The sequence below is a fragment of the Sorex fumeus genome, unplaced genomic scaffold, assembly GCF_029834395.1.
Source record: "Sorex fumeus unplaced genomic scaffold, SorFum_2.1 ptg000130l, whole genome shotgun sequence".
NCBI lineage: Eukaryota > Metazoa > Chordata > Mammalia > Eulipotyphla > Soricidae > Sorex > Sorex fumeus.
In genome coordinates, this window is record NW_026606187.1 from 7,409,756 (window position 1) to 7,427,267 (window position 17,512).

Consider the following 17,512-nt stretch of genomic DNA (forward strand, 5'->3'; position numbering starts at 1 on the left):
AGCACACACACACACACAGAGCAGATGCACGCCCACAGCACATACACATCCTTAGCACACCCACACATCTTCAGCACACACACACCTATAGCACACACACATCCTCAGTACATGCACACCCACAGCACACACACACACACACACACACACACACCCTCAGCATACACACATCCTCAGTACACGCACACCCACGGTGCGCACACACCCACAGTGCACACACATGCGTCAGCACGCGCACACACACACACACACACACACACACACACACAGTACATGCACCCACAGCACCTGCTCCCCCATGCCAGGCTCACACGCACAGCCTAGCAGGGTGGCACACTCAATGCAGTGCTACGGGGAGAGCCGGAACTTGGAGTATCCGGGCTGGGCCACTGAACCACACCAAAATGAGTGGTCACTGAGCCACTGCTGCCCTGGCCGGCCGCCTCTCCTGCCCTGGGCAGACACAGGTTCTGGCGGGAACAGAACATCAGAATCTGGAACTAGAAAGCAAGAGCGGGCCCCAGCCTGTCATCAACTGCAGGCCCTAGGGAGGGACGGGAGCGGAGAGACAGCAGGGTGGGTTCAAGCAACAAGCCCATCCCCCAGATCAGGTGCCCCAAAGACCCTGTGTCAGCCCCCGGCCCCCAAACTTCCTCTAGGCCGGGCTGAAACACTTGACTAGGATGCATGTGCTTGGCATCCCGGGTGCAAGTGAAAGCTTCGTTTGGAAAAAGGTCACTGGAGGCCCTGATTTTCCAAGCCCCTTTAGAAGACACTGGCAACCCCCACCCCCCTGCCCCTGCCCTCTCCCCCCACCCCAACACGCACTCCAAGATCCCACTTTCTTTTCCACCCAAGATTCCAGAAGAATCGCAGAGGTTCCATTAGTGTGTTAGACTGGACTTGGAAGAAATTAGAGAAGGCAGCAAGGAAAGATGAAATGATGCTTAGACTAGGACCCTCCAGGGCAGACAGGCTTTATCCAGTGGAAATGCATGCAAATGAGCCAGGGGGAAGAAGAAGAAGAAGGAGAAGAGGGAGAAGAAGAAGAAGAAGAAGAAGAAGAAGAAGAAGAAGAAGAAGAAGGCAGACGTGGCAGAGGCAAGAGGAGGCTTTGGCCAGCACACCGGTTACATTACCTTGATGGGCGCGCATTTCGGGAAGGGCCTTTTCTAAGACTGCTAATGCTTTTCTATGGTAATCTGCTTGGGCTTCTAATAACTGAGAACAGACCCACATTCAAAAACAAAAGTAATGTTAGCATCAGATGGACACACACACAATGACCCAGCCAAACCAAAACCAAAATATTCACCAAAAAAAAAAAAAAAAGAAAAGAAAAGCTGAAATGACTCCATTTTCATAACGCTTTAACGCTCTGTTGAGGAAAAGCACGTACCGTCACAAAGAATTTGCCATACTCCCCTTCTTTGGCCATGAAGTTGTACATGTCAGCTGCAAGCTGGTCCTGGGAAGACGAGAGAGAGGGGCTGGAGTGATAGCACAGCAGGGAGGGCGTTTGCCTTGCACGCGACTGACCTGGGTTCATTTCCCAGCATCCCATAGGGTCCCCCGAGCACCGCCAGGGGTAATTCCTGAGTGCATGAACCGGAAGTAACCCCTGTCCATCACCGGGTGTGACCCAAAAAGAAAAAAAAAACTTTACCACTAGTTAGAAGTAACAGACAGACTTGTAGAATAACTGGGAAAATAATCTAGCAAATTCCTGGGTGGGGAGCGGGAGAGGTGGTCACAGGATGCAGGAAGAGTAAGCATCCATGTCGCAATTTCCCATCAGTCTCACAGACTTTCAGAAAACAGACTCAGCAGACTTGGAGTGATCCTAGATATCCGAGAGGGGGTCAAAGGCCACATGGCCATAGGGGACCACATGGGCTGAGGGACTGAAGCTGGGGCCCCTCATCTACGCTTTATTGAAAACATTCATGGGCATTTTTACCACACACCAACGTGGACTTTGTTACTGTGTCTGGCATATCCAATACTCTCGGTAGCTTGCCAGGCTCTCCAAGAGGGGCGGAGGAATCGAACTCGGGTCGGCCATGTTGGCCGCTTGTAAGGCGAACGGCCAACATGGCCGACCCGAGTTCGATTCCTCCGCCCCTCCCGGAGAGCCCGGCAAGCTACCGAGAGTATTCAATATGCCAGACACAGTAACAACAAAGTCTCCAATGGAGACGTTACTGGGCCCGCTCGAGCAAATCGACGATCAACGGGAGGGCCTTTACTTTACTTTTTACCAACGTGGACTATGTCTGAACGTTTTCCAACAACGTTTTAAATTCCCGGTTATATAGTCTTGGGAAACAGCGGAGAAAAAAGCGACCATGTGCCTCATTCACGGAGGACTGATGAGGATCATGACCGACTCTGAGCAATGTGTAGAATTTGTCCTTTCACCCAGAGTACAGCCGGGAGGGCACTCGCCTCGCCAGCGGCCGGCCCAGATTCCATCCCAGGCATCACACAGGCTTCCCTGAGTCCCACCAGGAGTGACCCCTGAACACAGAGTCTGGAGTAGCCCTGAGAAAGGCTGGGCATGGAACCTCCCCCCACCCCCCACTCATCCCTTACAAACAAAACGAAACAAAACAAAACATCAGCACGCATGCGTCCTTGCTGGGCAACCCTCCTACCTTGCACTGTTCTACTTTATTGGCAGCTTCATCCATCTCTTCCTTTAGGGTATCTATTTTGGACGGGAGGCCCTGGAATTTGTTAGCCTGGTTCCACCTGCAAAGCAAGGAGGAGGCAGTTTGTGAGAACGGGTGGTCCACAGTCAGACGGACAGAGACGGAGCCTGAAGGAGCCAGGCTCCTCCTCCACGCCGATTCCGCCCGGGAGGCATCCGATGCCAGTGCGTTCTGCATTTATTCCCTAAGAACCAAAGTTGGCAGAAAGAGACATCGGCCAGGCAAGTCTGAGACGCTCAGCTCCAAGCGAAATCTGGCTCACGCACTCCCTCTGCATGGATCGGTTTATGGAAACCCTTTCCTGGACAGTCCAGTCAGGGGATCCTGACCCAGAATCACCTTCCTGTTCTCTTGTATTTAATCTAGAATGTTCCCTGTGCCACTGGAGCCAGCTCTGCCCCCTGAGGACCTCCTCCTACCTCCTTTTGGCAGGTGGAGGCCAGAGCCCGAATCACGTAGAGGGGGACAGGTGGGCCTGAAGGTCTCCAGCTCAATGGGCTTCATCACCACAGCATGGTCCCCCAGAGCACAGAGGTGAGCAGCCCCATGAGGGCTGCCAGGCATGGTTCCAAAGGAGAGCAGAAAGGCTTAATATCCTAAAGACCACAGCGACAGCAAAACTAAAAACTATTACAGGGCATTTACGTGCCCCTAACGATGGACGGGGGCAGGGAACAAGGCTGGGGAGTTATTCACTCGCAGCAGTAGTGGCGCGTGGAGAGCAACGTTCTCCGGTAACTTCTGCTTGGGCCATGGATGGAGCTGAGCAGCAGAGCACTTGTTTTGCATGTGGGGGGCCCTGGGTTTAATCACAAGCACCAAAAAAAGAAAAAAAATGTAAGAACTACTTGGTTTTCACATGCACGTTGTTCTCGTGTTTGCATAAGATATCCACTACGGTGGAAAGTTCTACTACTTTAATTTTACTTGTTTATTTCTTGGAGTGGAAGCATAGCCAGCAGTGCTCAGGGATCACTCCTGGTGATGCTCAGGATCCCACTCTGGTGCCAGGAATTGAACCCAAGTCAACCGTATGCAAGGCAGGTGCTTTACCGCCCGGTACGGTCTCTCCAGCCCTGTGGTGCCTTTAAGTTCAAATGCGGGAGTCACAGAGATGCTGCCTGGAGTCCCAGGTCAGTGGTTTAAAGGTTTCCCAGACTGTGCTCCTGGCTCCAGAAGGTTCTGCCCTGCTCTGTGGCTTCCCATTCCCCAGGCCCTGCACTCCCTGCCACAGTCTGGCTTCTGCATGGCCCATGATATATTACAGAGAGCACAGACTTCAGAGCCCGACAGATGCAAGCTCAAAGCTCTCCGTTCCTGCACTGAACCCGTGCCCAGCTGCCTCAGCGGGAACTGAGAGAACATTGTGCACTCATGTGCATGTGTGTGTGTGCATGAGTGCGTGTGTGTGTGCATGCATGCACATGTGCACGGGCAACTGTCCTAGGGGCATAGGAGAGAATGCATATGTGAGTGCATATATATATGTGTGTGTGTGTATGTGCTAGTGCATATTGTGAGTGTGTGTGCATGTGTGACTACATGTGTGAGTGCGTGTGCCTGTGCAAAGGTGAGTATATGCGCACATGAGTGCATGTGTGTACGCTAATGCTTGCATTTCTGAGTACATGTGCATGTATGTTAGTGTGTGTGTGTGTGTGTGTGTGTGTGTGTGTGTGTGTGTGTACACATTCTGCCTGGCATCCCCTGGATTTTCCTGATGAACGTCTCCATCTCCCTGACTCTTCTGAGACCAGGGAGGAAGGCACTTGGGTTCCCAGTACAGTGCCCTCAAGGTCGAGCAGAGGTCGGGGGCCTGCCCTGGGACACTCCGGACAGGTCAGGACACCCAGGCCCCAGCCGGCAGTCCCCAGGCAGAGCGAAGGCTGGGCCCTGACCTGAGACAGACATATGGACTGGTCAGAGGACTCCCAGATACCCGCTGGCAGTCCCCCCCAAGATGCTTCTTTGACCTCACCAAGTTCCTTCCTTTCAGGGGGCTGGGAGGGGGAAGAGGGCGGTGCTGGGGCCACACTAAGCAATGCCCAGAGGTGACCCCCAGCTCTGTGTTCTGGACCGACTCCTGGCGGTGCCCAAGGACTTGCAGCCCGGCCAGCCCTGCACTGGGTCTCGCTTTGAAAGGAGGAGAAAAGGAGGACTTCTCCGCCTGGAAGCCTGGTCACGGCCACACAGGCAGCTGGCGGGACGGGACCCTCCAGAGCTGCTGAGACCCCGATTCTCAAAGTGGTAGTCTGAGCACAGTATGCTGCCCCCTCTCTCGGGCGGCTCTGTCTCCTTTCCCAGGGGGCCCACTAAGAACAGAACAGCCTCATATCAGCCCCAGCAGTCGCATTCGGGAGCAAGGGGTCTGAGAGCAGGTGACAACGTCAGGCCATGTCAGGCTCCTTCTGCCATCGCTCCGGAGGTGCGGGGAAGCTTCCGGTGCCCTTACCTGGCCCTGACTGAGTCCCAGTCCAGCACCAATTTGGCGAGCTGTTTCCTCTGTTTTTGGATGTTGGGAATATCCACCTGGAAAGACAGGATGAGGGGCTGGAGTGATAGCACAGCGGGGAGGACGTTTGCCTTGCACGCAGCCGACCTGGGTTCTATTCCCAGCATCCCATATGGTCCCCCAAGCACTGCCAGGAGTAATTCCTAAGTACATGACCCAAGAGTAATCCCTGTGCATTGCTGGGTGTGACCCAAAAAAGCAAAAAAAAAAAAAAAAAAAAAAGGATCAGTTCTGGGGTCTCGGTGTAATGCCAACAGGTGAAGGTGGAAGGACAAGGTCCTTTCTCTCACGTAGAGGAGTTTGTACCTCGACTTACAGCCCTCGTTTCCAAAAAAGGAAGCCAGTATCCATGCCAGAGGGGATACGGTGCGTTTGAACACAGGAGGACCACTCACCCCGACCCCCAGCCTGCCAACCACCCACCTCTGCGATGACATACAGAGGGTCCACGATCTCCTTTTCCACGAAGACCTCATGCTGAGAAAGTTCTAGAGCCAGCTGGTTCTCAGCCTCTCCACACGTCTCCAGCATCTTCCTTTGAAAAGAAAACACCCCAGACGCAAAGATGGGCTCACGGTGTGAGCCGAGAAAGAGCCTCACATGCACCATGACAGGCTGCATTTCAGCAAAACAAGCAGTAGGCCTAAGTTTCTGTTTCCCCCTCTCCGCGTCAAAGAATTCCCTGAGACTGTCCTTGACCAAAGCTAGAACTCCCCTAGACGCCTCTAGCCAGGCCTATGATAAGTAGGATATCTCTGGGCACAGCAGGTGGGCCTGACCAATGAGCTCACAGACTTGGGACTGCTTCTTCGAAATGCTTGGGCAGACTGCCAACGTGGCTCATGTAATGACATGCCAGATACTGCTCCCTGGAACTTGGGTCGGAGTTCTCGTCAAGACTCCACTGTGTGGATGAGGCTTGGACCCTGGCTCGAGCTAGCAATAAAGGTTCCTTTGCTTTTGCATTCTCACAGGTGGAACTGGTCTCTCTGTGAATGGGAAACCCAGAACCCGGGGGTAAGAATGGAATCAGGGACTGATCAAGGGCAGCCAGGTTGGGGAGTCGCATCGGGACCTTAGACGTGCTGCCGCTGTAGGGCCCCGCCCCAGACACAGATAGCTGACTCACACAGGACAGAGGAACACGGATTTGCTGGGGTCCTCCCACTGTCCACCCGCTCTCTCCACCACCACACAATGGGCATGTGATTTCATAATCCATCCCAAGACACTAATGGTAAAGGTGTGCTCCCTTGTCAGCGAGTACACCCGGACACCACCTGCTGCCCTGACAGTGAGTATACCTGGACACCACCTGCTGCCCTGTCAGGGAGTACACCCAGACACCACCTGCTGCTCTGACAGTGAGTATACCCGGATACCACCTGCTGTCCTGTAGGTGAGGACACCTGGTCACCTCCTGCTGTTGTCAGAGAGTACACCTGGACACCACCTGCTGCTCTGTCACCAAGGACACCCAGACACGGCCTGTTCATCTGTACTTCCTGCTCCCTGGTTAGCGAGTACACCCGGACACTTCCTGCTCTTTTTAGCAAGTATACCCAGACACCACCTACTTTCTGGTCAGCAAGTACACCCAGACACCTTCTGCTTCCTGGCCAGCAAACACACTGGGAATCATACAGCCTGTGACCAGGTGAGAGCAGCTATAGGCAGCGTCTCTGAAGGACTAGAAGGGCCGAGTCAGAGCACACAGATCTAATCCCGGGGCACAAAAGGGGCCTGGTGCTTCCTGCTCAGTCTTTGGCAAACAAACACGAAGCACTAATAAATCGTGAACAACTGCTTTAGCTAGTGTCCACTATGACCTATCTTTCCTCACACACACACACACACATACACACACATACACACCCCACCCTGTGGCCTGAGCCCTGCCACCACACGCCCTGCCCCTGGGCATTGCTTGGTCGGCTGGCCCTTACCCCAGGAGCGAGTCCTCCAGCTGACTCGAGGCTTCCTGCACATTCTGAGCCAGCGCCGTCAGGGGGAGTTTTTTCTGGAAGGCAGAAGGGAATTGTTATCGACACTCAACACAGTTGCTCGGTCGCTGACTTCCTCCAGGGACCGACCCATACGAGTTCGCCAGTGGGGGTTCAGATCCTGGTTTCTGGGGGAGGGGGGTGCTGGGAGGCACCTGATGCGGAGTGTGGGACCAATCCCTGGCTCTACCTGGAGTACTCTGACATCCCTGAGAATGACTCCCGAGTACTGGACTGGGCATCACCCTGTGAACTGTGGCCAAACACCAAAACCAAAGCTGTCTAAATGCTCGTCAGACTGATGTTTCTTGGAGAGTCACTGAGGGCCACACTTGGCAGTGCTCAGGGCCACTCCCAGCAGTGCTGGGAGACAGGGGGGCCAGCAAGCACACCCAGGGTCTCACCCACACGGGCCTGAACCTGCACCCCCGGCCCTTAAACTGGCTATTCCTTTGGCTGTTTTTATAGAGCCTCAACTTTCATTAAAGACTAGAAACCAACCCGATATTTAAAAAAAAATTGGAGGTGGGGGACCATACCTGGCTGTGCTCAGGGCATACTCCTGGCCGGGCTCCTGGGACCAAATGGGGTACTGGGGATCAAACCTGGGTTGGCCACATGCAAGGCAAGCCCCCTATCTGCTGTACTTTCTCTGGGCCTGCCCCCACCCCCCAATCTTGAAGGTTTTCCTTGGGGTGGGGGTTTTCCTGAGAGGTGCTCAGAGAGGGCTTGGAGAGACACCCCTGGCACTCAGCCAATAGGACAGTGGCTCCCAAGGTTCCCTGACCCCCGCTCCACCGGGGGAGCCCCCCACTACTACTGCACACACTTGCTGGGCCCCAGGGAAGGATTTCTATAAAGCGAGGCAGAAGCTGCTAATCCCGGCAGCTGGGGGCAAGGACAGGGGAAAAACTTTCACTTCATGTTCTGCGTATATTCTGGGTTTTATGAATTTGTTTATGGCTTTGGGGTCACGCCTGGCAGTGCTCAGTGCTTACTCCTGGCTCTGGGGACCATTTAGGGTGCTAAATTGGGGGTCAAACCTGAGCTGGCTGCATGTGAGTTAAGCGCCTGATCTGCTGTACTATCTCTCTGGCCCCGAGATGTCCGCTTTTTTTATTTTTGCTTTTTGGGCCACACCCGGCGATGCTCAGGGGTGCCTCCTGGCTCTGCACTCAGGAATCACCCCTGGCGGTGCTCAGGAGACCATATGGGATGCTGGGAATCAAACCCGGGTTGGCTGAGTGCAAGGCAAACACCTAACCTGCTGTGCTATCGCTCCAGCCCCCGAGATGTCCATTTTTTTTAATGGACACATGGGACTCAGTAGACAAAAGGAAAACCAAGACAGAGTGGCACAGAGGAGGGATGGGCAGAGGGGGCAGAGGGGGAAGCAGAGGAGGTAAGGGCTCGTTTGATCCCCAAGGGAGGTCATCCAACCCGGGCTCAGGGCACCAGCAGCATCACTCCAATGAGGCCCCACAGGCGTCAGGGGACACTTCCCCAGGGGACGCCGCTCTAGGCCCTACAAAGGATTTAGCAACTCGGTCCCCATGCTCCAACGCCAGTGGTGGCCCTCACTCCTTAGGATGACCAAAATCCCCCCCCCCCCCCCCAGGAACAAGAACCTGGTCTCTGCCCAAAACGCCTTAGCTAAGGGTGTGTGTTGGGCCCGAGCACGGCAGGTTCCGCGGTATTTCCGGAAACCGTCTCTGGGTCTCAGGCCCAAGGCAGGCTGGACACGGAGCCCAGGTGAGGGGACAGTCTGGGAAGGGGGCATCACTGGGCCGTGTGCGGAGGCAAAGGTGGGAGGGGGAGCAGGGTGAACACCAAAGGACCCTCACAGGGAGCACAGCACCTGCCCGCGGGGACCTCTGGGAGGGCGAGGGGGGAAGACAAGGGGGACAGGAGGACGAGAGCCCCGTTTGCCGCTGGCACCGGGATAGGATGGACAGAACTCCAGGGTCCGCCTGGAGAAGGATCTGGCCATGCATGTGACAGCCAGCTTCTCACTAGGGCAGACCATGGTCCCCCTAAGTGCCCGTGGCAGAGGCCACAGAAATGGGTCCTCGGACTAGGACTTGGAGACCCGCAAGGGCAGATGCCTGGGGAGGGCGGGGCTGGCCGGACCCGCAGAGAGCCTGCCTGGACAGGGCCGGGCACGTCCCGTCCATGCCCTCTGTCTGGGCATGCGCGGTGTCCTACACAGGGTGTGCAAGAGGCAGTGGGGGGTGGGGGCGCAGTCCTCCACCCCACCCTCACCCGCAAGCAGGGCCCTTGAGGGCACAGAGGGAGCTGCCGGGGGAGGGTTTCTGCGGGCGCCTAGTCCTCCCGCAGCCCAGCTAGCCTCCCCTGGGCAAGAGCACCCACAGGGTCTGAAACTGTGAGCTGGGGGAGAGACACTCAGGAGTCGGGGTGGGGGGGGTTGCTTTTCAGACCCCGACCCCACTTGGGCCTAAGCAGGGGATCCTCCAGCCTGCTGAGCTAGTGCTGGCCCCCAGCCCCGCAGGAATGAAGGAAAGGCTGTGGGTAGAGCGGGCGGGGCCCACCTGCACCGGCCACCAGCCCACCACCCACAGGAGGGGCCAGGGGAGGCTCCGGACTGGTAGGTGACTGGCCCAGGGCAGAGTCAGGAAGTGGACGCCCGCAGGGCACTGGAGGAGGGGCACTCTGCAGCCACGAGGGTGTCCACGGAGGGGAGGCAGTCACCAGAGGCCGGGAAATGGCTCCAAGTGCTGGGAAGGCAGGTCCACCCCTGCACTGCGGAGTCCTCGGCTCACCCACTGGGAGAGAGGAGAGAGAGCGGGAGAGAGGGAGGGAGAGAGGGAGGGAGGGGGAAGGGAGGGAAGGAGGGAGGGAGAGAGGCAGGGAAAAGGAAAGAGAGGGAGAGGGGGAGAGAGAAAAACGGAGAGGGAGAGAGGAAGAGAAGTGGAGAGAGGGAGGAAGGGAGGGAGAGAAAGGAGAGCGGGAGAGAGGGAGGGAGAGAGGGAGGAAGGGAGAAAAACAGAGGGAGAGGGAGGGAGGGAGGGAGAGAGAGGGAGAGAGAAAGGGAGAGATGGCAGCGAGAGGACAGGCGAGGAGAGAGGAGGAGAGAATGTGGGCTTCTTGGTTCCTTTTCCCAGGGAGGTGCCCCAAGCCCGGTGCCTTCATCCCTGCTTCCGGGCGAGTGTGTCAACAAGCCCCCGCACTATCTCAGCTGACACAGGATCCGGGCTCTCGGGTTTCCTGTCCCAGGACTCCTAACCTGCCCTGCTCTTATCAGCACCAGTCTCCAACAGCCCCTGGAGACAATTCGGTCGGAGCAGGGCCTCAACTCGGCACAAAGGAATGCTCCGGGCAGCTGCTGGGAAGGGGGTGAGAAGACCCACACCTGCCCAGCGGGGGACCCCGGGCCAGGCAGGAGCCTGGTGTCGGGGAATGCTGGGGCCTCCTCGGAGGAGGCGGCCGCGGCACTCACGTGTCTCCGCTCAGCATCGGCGCCGTGCTGGCCCTGGAAACAGGCGACGAGGCGCTTGTGGGACTGGTGGCACATGGAGCGCACAGTGTCCAGGCGCCGCTCGATCTGGGGAGAGACAGAGGCCGGTCTGCAGGGAAGCAAAGCAGTGGGAGCAGAGCCTGGCTCCCTTCCCCGTGCGGACAGCGGCACACCCCAGGGAGGGGACAGGCCCCTGGCTGAGAAGCTCCAGGGCAGGGGGAGGCCTTAGAGGGCACCCATGGGGGCAGTGGGTGGCCGACACCTGCTGGCTGGCCGGGCGAGGGTGGCAGCAGCAAAGCCTCACAGGCCACCAGCAGAAGCCCAGCCCCAGGGGGCAGGAGACACTTCCCAGGCACAGAGCACACCGGGCAGAGGCTGGGACGCCGGGGCCAAGGGCCCCCATGCACTCAGCATCAGTGTCCTCACAGGATGAGTGGGCACAGTCAGGTGCGCCCGGCCTTCCTGAAGGCCATCACTGGGCGCTTGATAAAGGTCTCTACATGCTCTCTCTCTCTCTCTCTCTCTCTCTCTCTCTCTCTCTCTCTCTCTCTCTCATGGAATCACTGTGAGATACAGTTACAAAGCTTTCATGTTGGAGTTTCGGTCATACAATGATCAAACACTCATCCCTTCAACCGAGCACATTTTCTGCCACCCAAACCACCAATATCCCCCCCTCCCTCCGCCCCATCCCAACCCTTCCCCTGCCCGTGTGGCAGACAATTTCCATAATTCTCTCTCTCTCTCTCTCTCTCTCTCTCTCTCTCTCTCTCTCTCTCTCTCTCTCTCTCCTTTGATTACATTCAATATTTAGACTCCAGTCCCACCCTTATGATTTGGAATTTTCTCGCCACCACTCAAACCTGCCGAAAAAGCGGTGCTGATTAGGATAGGCTTAACACCCTCTTGAGTTTAGGATAGGTTTCACACACACACACACACACACACACACACACACACACACACACACACACCAGTGTTTTTTTAAAAATGATTCCTTAGTGGACTGGGGGTGGATTTTTGTTTTTCCTAAGTCAACCTCTACAGCAAAATGAAGGGAAACCCTGACTTGGGGGACACCCGCCCACCTCACACTTCAGCTTTCCCAGATATCACTGCTGGGGCCGGGTCAGCCGCTCACGGCACAGGAAGGAATGTGGAGAATGCAGATTCTGATGACTCATGAAGGCTGAGTCCCTTGGGGATGCTTTCTATTTTAAAGAAAAATCAACAAAGCCCAAGCCGCAGCAGACAGAGCTGCCCCCAAGCCTGCCACCCCAGGGGGGCCCCTTGCTCTGAAGTCCGAAGCCTCACCTGGCCCCGTCCTTCCCTCCCGGCCCCCTGGGGGCAGAGAGAGGCCACCACAGTCAGGGACAGACTGAGAGAACCTCCCTTTGTCTCCATGTCTGGGGCGCTCGAGCTCCTCTGGTTGGAGCATCCATCCACAGGGAGAGGGCCCGGGCTGCTCCTCCCGACTGGCTTTGGAAAAACAACAGTGGCTAAGAGCTCCTGGGATGCGGCCTTCCTGGGTGAGCTCACCAGGGCCACGGTGCAAGGCAGCAGCCTCCCTTGGGGGGCTCCGAACAGGCAAAGGTGGGAGAACGCTCCCCCCCCGGGGGGGGGGGGGAAGGGCAGTTCCCCCGCCCCCGCTCTCCGGTCGCACCAGACACCAGATGTCCAGGCAGGCTGTGTTCTTGTCCATGCTGGGCACGCAGGGGCCACCCAGGCAGGCTCAGGATGACCACTGCTCACAATCCCATTGGAGGGTGGGGAACAAGGCGGCTGGGGTCGGGGATGGGGCAGCAATTCCCAAGGCTTTTTTGTTTTTTTTTTCTTTTTGGGTCACATCCAGGGATGCTCAGCCGGACTCCTGGCTCTGTACTCAGGAATTACTCCTGGTGGTGTGGGGGGCCCTATGGGATGCTGGGAATCGAACCTGGATAGGCCACATGCAAGGCAAATGCCCTGCCCGCTGTGCTATCGCTCCAGCCCCAATTCCCAAGGGTTCAGTGCATGGGGGTGGGGACATGGGGGGCTGCAGGGGACTGTGGACCTAGGACTTGAACCCGGGTAGCTGCACCCTAGACTTTGCCCCCATCATCACCCTTCTCCTGCTCTGCAGGTAGGAAGGACAGACATCCTAGCAGGAAAGGCCGAGAAGAAGCCTACCTAGGAAGCAAGTCCCTGCACGCTGGCCGGCCAACCCTGCTGGCCCTCAGGCCCTGAGCACAGAAGGGTCCAGCTTGCAGGAGCTGTCTCCGACACCTGCTGGCCAGGCCTTCTGCCTGCTCTTGGGCCTCATGGGGTCAAGGATTCCTGGTGCGGGGAGGGAGGACACTCACATGAAAAATGTGTGGGGCTGGAGCGATAGCACAGCGGGGAGGGCGTTTGCCTTGCACATGGCCAACACGGGTTTCATTCCCGACATCCCATAGAGTCCCCTGAGCACTGCCAGGAGTAATTCCTGAGTGCATGAGCCAGGAGGAACCCTTGGCATCGCCAGGTATGGCCCAAAAGCCAAAAAAAAAAAGTGTGTGCATGTGTGTTTCTGTGTGTGTATGTGTGTGCATGTGTGCACGTACATATGTGTGAGGATGTGTGAGTGTGCTGTTGGGTCAAACAGCATTTCTGAAAAGATGGAAAGTTCATCTAAAATATTTTTTTTAAATGGCGGGAAAAGGTGAGACTTTAAAAAATAAAGAAAAAGAAAAACATCTCTAAAAAAAAATCAAAATCTTCCAGTCCCTAGCAAAACACTCAGAGTGAAGAATGAAAGTGTTCTTCAGCTACTCTGCTGGGCAAAGCGTGTTATCATTTGGGGTGTCCCTGGCCTGGAGTCGGGGAGCGCCTTTTCCGTAACGGATGCCAGCTCCTTCTTGTGCCAGGAGTAGACAGAAAGGGGGGGGGGTGCTGTGGGCAAGAGCCAGGCAGGTGAACAGGGGGTCCTGACTGCAGGGGAAGTTGGGGAAGGGGGAGGCAAAGGGGTCTGGGGCCCTCTAGGAAGCCCCCCCCCCCGGACACCTAGGGGAGTCGGGAGGGGGGCAGGAAACACCTTTTGGTACAGGGAGGACAGAACGTCTCTGACCCGAGGTCACCCCAAGGCCTCCAGACAGACAGATTCTGGCTGCTGTCACTGGAACGTTAAGTCCTTGAGGGCCCAACTCAGAGACGGAGGAGGAGGGCCAGGAGTGGGGGAGGGAGAGGACAGAAGCGTCTGGAGGTAGCAGACGCGAGGGCTGCAGAGGGCATCGCCAGGGAGCCCAGCCCAGGCCCAGCCCACACGTACCCCAACGCCTGCCCTCGAGCCTCAGAACATGACACCAAAGGTCTGGTGGCCCCTTTCAGCAGCCCCGGACGCCCCAGCTGCTCTGATGCTCAGAAGCACATGGACGTGCTTGTCTCCTCTGCGACCGCCAGGTAACGGTGTCCACTCCCGCCCCATGCAGCCTGGTCCCTGAGTTCCCAGGCCTGGGCCCAGGGCAGCGGGCAGAGACGCCCTTACCTGTAACAGGTCATCACTGAGGACTTCCGTTTTCTCAGCTCTGTGGGGGAGAGGAGAAGTTGAGAGTTAGAGACCCGGGCATGGAAGGCGCCCCACGAGTCCCTTCACCACTAACCCCTCCCCTGCCTCCCGGGGTCCCGGCACACCCCGACAGAGTCTGCAGACTCAGTCTCACACTGGGCCAGCGCAGCTCTCCCGGGGGGCGCCCTGAGAACACAGACCCTGTGACGGAGAAGCCCCTCCCTGCCCAGACCTGCAGCCCAGATGGCCACAAGCTGCTCAAGCATGAGCTAGGAAGATTCTGGCTTTCATGGACCCGGGCATGTGGCCCCCTGGAACGGTCAGGTCCATTCCCGTCCCCCCGAGCGTGACCGTCCCAGGGCACCAAGGCCAAGTGGGTGCAACCGGCCACCCTTGGCACAGTCATGAGTGTGAGGCCTCCATGCCCACGACGCCAACAGCAGAGAGAGGTCGGGCCTCCCTGCCTCAGGAAACAAGGCACAGCGACACACAACAGACAACACAGAATGGCCTGCCTCCCGATTCCGTGCCTCCACTTTCTTTTGAATTATTTATTGATTTTTAATTTCTGCCAAAAGCCGCTGGGTTCCATCTGAGTTTTGTTTCTGAGTCTCTGGGATCATGGCTCGATCAGCACCAGAGGGCTCGTTCATGGGCAGCAACTCGGGGTCTCCTGGGGGGGGCTGCCTCCGCCCCCATCCCATGAGGCCCCTCATTCCTCATTGGCGACCAAGCCGCCAGGGAAAACAGGCCAAGTTGTGCCTCCACTTTAAACCAGAACCTTCCCTGACCGGCGGCTGACTGCCCGCTTTCCCCTTCCAGAAAGCCTGCACAGCCCCCGCGCTCAGAGGTCAGCAAGAGAGGCTGGGGGGTGAGAGGTGAGGGTGGCCAGGGCACCAGACTCCACACAAGGGTCCCTCTCCTGCTCCGGTGGCCTCCGGCTATGGACCCACAGCAAGCGGAATGCCACACGGGATGCGCAGGGCGAGAGGGGATGCGCAAGCCCCCCAACATCCCCAGCGCCGGGAGCAAGAGCCTGGCAGGAAGGCGGGAATGACGGCTTCCAGCCGGAACACGGAGGAAAGGGGGACGGCAACAGCCAAGAATGGGAAACGCCAAAGCCTTTCGCAAAGCTGCCACCCGCGTAGCATGGAAGGTCGCGTGTTTTGCGGTGTGAGAAACCCAAGCCCCGTGGCCCGAAAGTGGATGCACACCCCAGAGTCCCCAGATGCTGCTGAGATTGGCAGCCACCCGGGGCAACATGGGGTGCACCCAGCTGATGCTCCGGCCAGAGATAGGGCAAAAGTGATAGCACAGAGGGGAGGGTGTTGGCCTTGCACGCGGCCGACCCAGGTTCAACCCCCGGCATCCCACAGGGTCCCCCGAGCACCAACAGGAGTAATTCCTGAGTGCAGAACCAGGAGGAACCCCTGAGCATCGCTGGGTGTGACCCAAAAAGCAAAAAACAAAAAAAAAATTCTGGCCAGAGAGAGAGAGAGAGAGAGGAGAGAGTTGGGAGCCATATGGCGGAGCCCCCAAGGACATGGAGACCCATGGGAGTGGCCATTCTTGGTGCCCTACAGAGAGCAGACAGGGACTGACTCCATCTTCCAGGTCTGCAGGAGGAGGCCAGGGCCTCAGCCGGAAACCCTGTGAACAAGTTCTGCAAGAAGCGGCCACCAGTTTGCCATCTGGTCCTTGCCAGGGACACAGGGTGGCAGGCAGTGCCAAGGTACCAAGCCCCTGCCGCAGGCTGAGCGGGACCTGCTGGAGGGCTGAGTGGGGCCATGCCGGGCACAAAAGGGCCCTTGAGTGAGCGAAGCTCCCTGTGGGGAGACGTGGCTGCACCCTCCACTCTGTGTTTTGGTTTTGGGTCCACTTGGTGATGCTCAGGGGTTCCTCCTGGCTCTGCACTAGGGGATCACTCATGTAGGTGCTCGGGGGACCCTATGAGATGCCGGGGATTGGACGTGGGCTGGCCGTGTGCAAGGGAAAGGCTCTACCCACTGTACTATCATTCTGGCCCTTGTACCCTCTTCTCTGGACGCACCCATGCTCTCCCCACCCTACCCCCGCAAGCCCCCAGGATGCAGAGAGAAACTTCCGAAAGCCCATTAAAAGAGGTCACAGTTTCAGAAGATTTAGGGATTGGAGCTGGTGCCGCTGTTGTGGAAAAACGAACAAGCAAACAAGCCACATTCTATTTTACTGAGGTGATATGGGTCATAACACTGTGTGCGGAGGGAGGGGCACACACCACCTCAAAGGTATGGTGCCATCCGCAAGGTTCCCGTGACCCTCCAGCCCTCCACCCCAAGGGACCCCCTTCCCCAGGGTTCGTGTTCCTACCCTCTCTAGCAACAACCCTCTTCTGTTCACAAAATCCAATGGGTCTTATTTCTGGCTTCTTCGTTTGCTTGAAGCCATTGTTTTCTGGCTTATTACTCATTTGCTGGAAAGAATAAATTGCTTGAAATTGTTGGTCAAAGGTAACTGAAGGAGAGGAAAGTTGTGCTAGCAGCCCAGTGGGGGCTGTTAGCGAGTCCAGGAGCATTGGTTAATCGCTCAGGGGGTGCTGGCTAGGCCCGAGAGAACCTTCTTTCCCCAGTAATTGGTTGCCCGCGCTCTCCCACTGGTAACTTGAAATAAGAAGTCAAATACAACACAAACAACATACACACACTATATATAATATATATAATTTATATATATGACAGATAGATAATTTATATATAACATATATGATAGATAGATAATTTATATATATACTTTATATGTATATGAACGTTGCAAATGAGTTGTTAGATATCTCTCGATAGAACACAAAGAAAATGAAGCAACTGGGGCGGACGCCAAGGGATATAGCTCAAAAGTAGTGCAAATGCAAGACCCCAACACCCAGCAGCACCTGCTCCCCACCTCTGCACTGCCAGGTGTAGCCCTGGGCACCAGCAGGAGACCTGGGCACACCCCACTCCCACCTCATAATACCAACAAGGTGGTATTTTACTTTAAAACAACAACAACAAAACCAGGAGCTGGAGCTACGGTTCAAGGGTACAGTGCTTGCCTCGCACACGGCTGACCCAGTTTGATCCTCGGCATCATAGTCCCCCCCCACCCTGCCCTCACTCTCCTGGAGCCCTCCAGGAATAATTCCTGAGAGCAGAACCAGAAGTAACTGAGCCACACTGGGTGTGCCCCCACAAAAAAACAAACACCCAGACAACTCATCAACGGGCATAGCACATTCCCAGGCACAGCTATCGACTGCCTGGATAAAAT

The 17,512-nt window shown here is 56.6% G+C and overlaps 1 protein-coding gene across 1 annotated transcript in view; it reads right to left on the reverse strand.

Annotated features, from left to right (window-relative positions):
* The window catches only part of ARHGAP17 (Rho GTPase activating protein 17), a 48,784-nt gene extending 34,559 nt beyond the window's left edge, over positions 1-14,225 (reverse strand). The window contains exons 1-8 of the mRNA XM_056138819.1: positions 14,207-14,225; positions 10,687-10,791; positions 7,173-7,246; positions 5,650-5,761; positions 5,167-5,243; positions 2,658-2,754; positions 1,400-1,468; positions 1,140-1,221 (exon numbers count right to left, since the gene is read on the reverse strand). Coding sequence (XP_055994794.1) covers positions 1,140-1,221; positions 1,400-1,468; positions 2,658-2,754; positions 5,167-5,243; positions 5,650-5,761; positions 7,173-7,246; positions 10,687-10,761 — 586 coding nt within the window. The 5' untranslated portion in view covers positions 10,762-10,791; positions 14,207-14,225. The remainder of the gene's footprint in view (positions 1-1,139; positions 1,222-1,399; positions 1,469-2,657; positions 2,755-5,166; positions 5,244-5,649; positions 5,762-7,172; positions 7,247-10,686; positions 10,792-14,206) is intronic.
* Between the last annotated feature and the right edge of the window lie 3,287 nt (positions 14,226-17,512).